The following is a 4,979-nucleotide window of genomic DNA, read 5'->3' on the forward strand; positions in this document are numbered from 1 at the left end:
GGATCGGGATTTGCAACTTTCTCAGGTGCGCAAGACTCGGTCACTGTTGAGAAGGGACAAGGAACAGTTTATTAGGAGTCTTGCAGAGGAGGTCTTGCCTACCAATCCCTGAGAAAGCTGAACTCCAAGTATATTTCACAGGTGACTGCAGTCCACTCAGTGGCCAGATTGTCTCAGATCCTTTTGTGGTGTGGGAGCATTGGGCTGAGTATTTTGATCAGTTGTACTAGGTTGATCTTGGATGTGGGTAATGTCGAGATTCGGTTGCCAGGTCCACCCATCAGGGTGTGGTCATCTCTGGAAGGGGAATGGGGATCGATGGGAGTGCAGTAGTCACCGAAGCATCACACTGCTCAGTATACCAGGCAAGGTTCTACACATCCTTCTGAGACATATCAGCGACCACCTGCTGAGGCACCAAAGGCCATAGCAATCTGGATTCACTCCTGGTAAGTCCACAATAGACCGTATCCCGGGGCTTTAAGTCATTGTAGAGCGCCGTCGTGAGTTTAGGCATGGGCTGCTTTCAGCCTACATCGACCACAAGAAAGCATTCGATATAGTGCATCGGGAATCACTCCGGGAGAAGCTGAGATTGAGAGGAATTTCAATAAGGTATACTGGTATTGAAAGTGCTGTAGAGTGTGGTGAAGGCCTGATGAGCTTCTTTCCTGTTAGTTTAGGAATGAGGCTATGCTGTGTCCTTGCACCAACACTTTTCAACACTTTCATGGATTGGATACTGGGCAGAGCTGCTGTCCAAAGTCATTGTCGAATAGCTCTGGCCAGTATCAAGGTTACTGACCTTGACTTTGCAGATGTTGCTATACTACCTGAGTCTTACGAAACCCTTGTGGTGGTTCTGGATGCATTTATCAATTAAGCAAAACCCCTGGGTCTAGAGGTGTTTTGTTAGGGAGTTGCTAGGAGAATCTGTACAGTTGGTACGTGCTTGCGGTGAGGACTTTGAGTCACAGAGAACGTTACATACCTTGGTATGTGTAGTTTATAACTGGGCTGTCAAGCCAGGAATTCAGTGGACGGATTGGCCTGGATCATGAACAAGCTACATGTTTTCAAGGTCCTGATGTAGTGAAAACTTGATGTTATCATGTGTCTTAGAGTAATGGGTCCTTGCTCCAGATGATAGGGTACTGCTGATGGGACCATTTTTCCAACCAATGGTTACAGCGTGAGACTGACACAGGACCTGTTACTTGCATGATTTGTGATCGCCAACTCAGGCTATACAGCTACTAGGCTCGCTTCCCACAATTTGATTCTACCCACCAGGTTGTATCTATAAAGGTCCACTCCGGGTGGAAGAGGCCTGTGGGACAACCTAGGAAGATGCGGCTTGGGCAGAGCAATCAAACCTGTCATTGGGAGCTCGAGATGGGCCAAGTCCCTGCCTGATGGTTCGCCATGAGGGATCCTCATACATGGAAACGAAGGATGGATACGGTTATGCTCCCTCGTCGACATTAGCTCCCAATGAGGATAATAAGGATAATAGTAACAGTAATAATAATGATAACAATAATAATGTACAGTCAGTACAACACTGTATCAAGTGAACAGACTCTCCTAAGAGGCCCCTAGAGACTCAGACAGGATAGCAACATCGTTAACAAAATCAAGGTCGGTGACCTCTATGACGTCCAGTGTTGCTCTTTCCAACATGAATATATATATATATATTATTATGGATAATATATTTGCTGAGGAACCTGAAGGGGTGATAGTCTTAACGCCTCTTCTGATGACTGGGAATGGACCCTGGAGGACAGAGAGGGGTCTAAGGTGTTTTCTCACGAAGGCATGAGAGCAATCCTGGAGTCCTGGAAGCATGTATATGTCATGTTGTCAGGAGGGTCTCGTCGTTCGGCTGCGTACATGAGTCATCCGTTCGCAGTTGCTTGCCGAAGGTCCCTGGCTCGAAGTTGCATGGCCTTGACAAGGAAATTTGCAGGAAGGGCGAGCATGGTTCTGTAGACTATTTCTGTGGTGGTGCACTGCAGATCTTTGAACAATGTCCAGATATAAAGGAGGACAATGGTCGACCCACTTCCTGTCGGAGGAGGATGTCAGGGCCTGCTTCACGTGGTGGTGGAGTCGCCTGACTCGTCCTGATTCCCTTGAAACCGAGTAATACCATCAGCTGGCACCAGAGTTCTGACTGAACTGGGCGTCGCAGTCGGTAGTAACGGTGTCCGGGATGCCGAAGGGACCGAGGGAGACATCACAGAGACAGTCTTCCTAGGAGCTTAGGATTTTGACTCTCTCATGGTTAAGGGAAGTCTGGCCCTCTATGAGAGGAGTCATGGACGTGTCCTGGCGTTGTTCTCTGCTGACCAGGTGGTAATCCACTGCGTCGTCGGCGAGGATCGCTGTAGATATGGTTATCCTCAACAGAGCATCGGCGGCCTCATTGTCTGAGCCCCAAATGTGTCTAATGTCTGTCGTGAACTGCGAGATGTAGTTTAGGAGGCGCTCCTCGCGAGGGAATAGGCGGTGGGTCCTCGAGTGTAAGACAAAGGTGAGGGGTTTGTGATTAGTCAGGATGTGGAAAGTCTTTGCCTCCACATACGACTGGAAATGCCTCACTGCCAGGAGTTCCCTACTAAAGGCATTGTACTGAGACTGGGTAGCGACAGAGTCTGCAAAAAAAAAAAAGATGTTGCCTTTTCTTACCCCGGCGTTGCTGGAGGACAGCACCGATGGCAGTGTCAGAGGTGTCAACCACTATGCTGAGTGGAGCGTTGGGCAGGGGGTGGTTGAGCAGTGTGGCAGAGGCTAGGGCTTTTTTGCTGGCTTCGAAGGCCATTGCCAATCACCATTGGCTGCTGGAAGGTCGTGTGATCCTCTCTTGCATCATATGGTTGTACTCTGCTCTGGCACTGTGACATCTGTCAGGGGCAAGCAGACGGCAGCGAGAGTGGGCAGGGGGACTGAGTCACGATGTGGTACTGGACCTCATGCCATGGTTGGGTGGCCCAGTTGGTTACCTTGGTCAAAGCTGGGAATTCCTGCAGGATGTCCTTAAAGGTGCAGGTCCTGGGAAGACCAGTGTATATTAAGGTACTGACCAATGCAGGCTCCGGATTGGTGAATAAAAGCCTTACCTTGAAGATCGACCATCAGACCGTAATGCTCTAAGAAGTCGGCGACGAGAAAGATCCATTGGAATCATTGGTTTCGCTCGTCTTTCAGCAAGAGGGTCTCAAACGCTCGCCATAGACGTTGATGGGCGTCGTGTTGCCAGCTTCTAAAGTGCACGAGGAGGGAAGGTGCTTATCCTCCTTCTCCCGGCCTCCTTATGGGAGGCCGGTAAGAGGCTGACCTCTGCCCCCATCTTGATGAGGAAATGAAAGGAGGAGGAGGCATCCCGGACATGCAGTAAAAGCCGACGAGGTTTGGAGAGAACAGGCGCACTAAGTTTTTGCGGTAGCCGTTTCACTGCCAGAAGAGAGGATCGCGCCAGTGGGCGTCTCGACGTTGAAGGGCGCCTGAAGTCCCGTTCGCTGTGCTACGGTGAAGGATAATTTCTGCACAGCCTCAGATGGTGTAGCTACCTGGGCTGCAAGGGGTCCCAACGTCACAGCGGGGGTAGCTGTTGCGGCAGACTCTGTTGCTATTTTGGGTGTGGGTGCCATAGCTGCGATTATCACGTCGGCTTTCAAAACAAGTTGCTCTAATAGGGCATCTGACACCAGCAGGATTTGCTGGTTATCTGTGGGCAGCCGTTTGAGGAAGAGGGAAGGTCATGCTGGTGTGGGTGAGGAGGCGTTGGAAATGGCAAAGAATTTTTGTAGGAGTATGGCTGTCTGTGGTTTCAGATGAGAGGAAGGAGCTTAACATGGTCAGTGGGTTAGGTACTGTGCGTCTGAGAATCGCCTCCTTCAGTTCATCATATGTGGCGTATCGTTGATCATTCAGGAGGTCGCCGACGGTCAGGAGTTCGGATGGGAGATGACACCAGCAGGATTTGCTGGTTATCTGTGGGCAGCCGTTTGAGGAAGAGGGAAGGTCATGCTGGTGTGGGTGAGCAGGCGTTGGAAATGGCAAAGAATTTTTGTAGGAGTATGGCTGTCTGTGGTTTCAGATGAGAGGAAGGAGCTTAACATGGTCAGTGGGTTAGGTACTGTGCGTCTGAGAATCGCCTCCTTCAGTTCATCATATGTGGCGTATCGTTGATCATTCAGGAGGTCGCCGACGGTCAGGAGTTCGGATGGGAGATTAGTGACCAGCATGCGGAAGTTGGTGGTCTGGGCGATGATATTCCTGAGGAGGAATTCCTGCTACACCTGAAAAAACTATTCCAGCAGGCTGGCCAGAGAGCATGTTGGAAGTATCCTGTGTGTGACTGACATTTTGAAAAAAAATTGGTTCTCTCTGACGGTCACCAGTACTGTGGATATAAAATCGAACTGGATTTTATCTCTTTATTTGCTGAGGAACAAAATACAAATTTTGTCAGGTCAACAGGCGAGATGCGCATGATGACCCCGGCTCAGGTCCGGCGGCTTATGAACCTGACCTATGATGTTAGCTCAGCCACTTTGGGCGGTTCCGAGGCATGAGTCGGCCAATCACAGGTCAGGTGAGGTTCTGAATTGATGGCCAATCAGGAACCACTACAATATCAAGGGACTGAACTGAAGCAGCAACACGAACAGTATGGGTGGGTATACCTCTACTACCTTCGATAGTAGGGGTGTCTCCGGTAGACTGTATTATGGTATTGAGAATGAAGCATGCTTTTGGCTTTGTGTCTCTTATTGCTGTTTATGCTACAACCTATGTATGTAAACTTGATATGAAAGAGGCGTTCTATGCCAATCTCACGTCTGTGGTAAACAAATGCCCACAGCAAGACATTTGCATTGTACTGGGTGACTTCAATGCGATACCCAGCTGTTTTGGTGCTGGCTACGAGATATCTGTCAGTCCCCATGGCTCGGGAACTGATCTCAGTA

The 4,979-nt window shown here is 49.6% G+C and overlaps 1 protein-coding gene across 1 annotated transcript; it reads left to right on the plus strand.

Annotated features, from left to right (window-relative positions):
• Positions 1–250: 250 nt before the first annotated feature.
• On the plus strand, positions 251–883 carry LOC138861758 (uncharacterized). The gene is made up of 2 exons (XM_070121586.1): positions 251–365; positions 486–883. The coding sequence occupies exons 1-2, from the start codon at positions 251–253 to the stop codon at positions 881–883; spliced, it is 513 nt and encodes a 170-aa protein (XP_069977687.1).
• The last annotated feature ends 4,096 nt before the right edge of the window (positions 884–4,979 follow it).

The sequence above is a fragment of the Penaeus vannamei genome, chromosome 5, assembly GCF_042767895.1.
Source record: "Penaeus vannamei isolate JL-2024 chromosome 5, ASM4276789v1, whole genome shotgun sequence".
Taxonomy (NCBI): Eukaryota; Metazoa; Arthropoda; class Malacostraca; order Decapoda; family Penaeidae; genus Penaeus; species Penaeus vannamei.

Bases quoted from the DNA above. Each gene is read 5' to 3' on its own strand.
- LOC138861758 (XM_070121586.1), top strand. From the start codon at position 251: ATGTCGAGATTCGGTTGCCAGGTCCACCCATCAGGGTGTGGTCATCTC. The intron at 366-485 runs GCAAGGTTCTAC...CGGGGCTTTAAG, and splicing joins CACACTGCTCAGTATACCAG to TCATTGTAGAGCGCCGTCGT.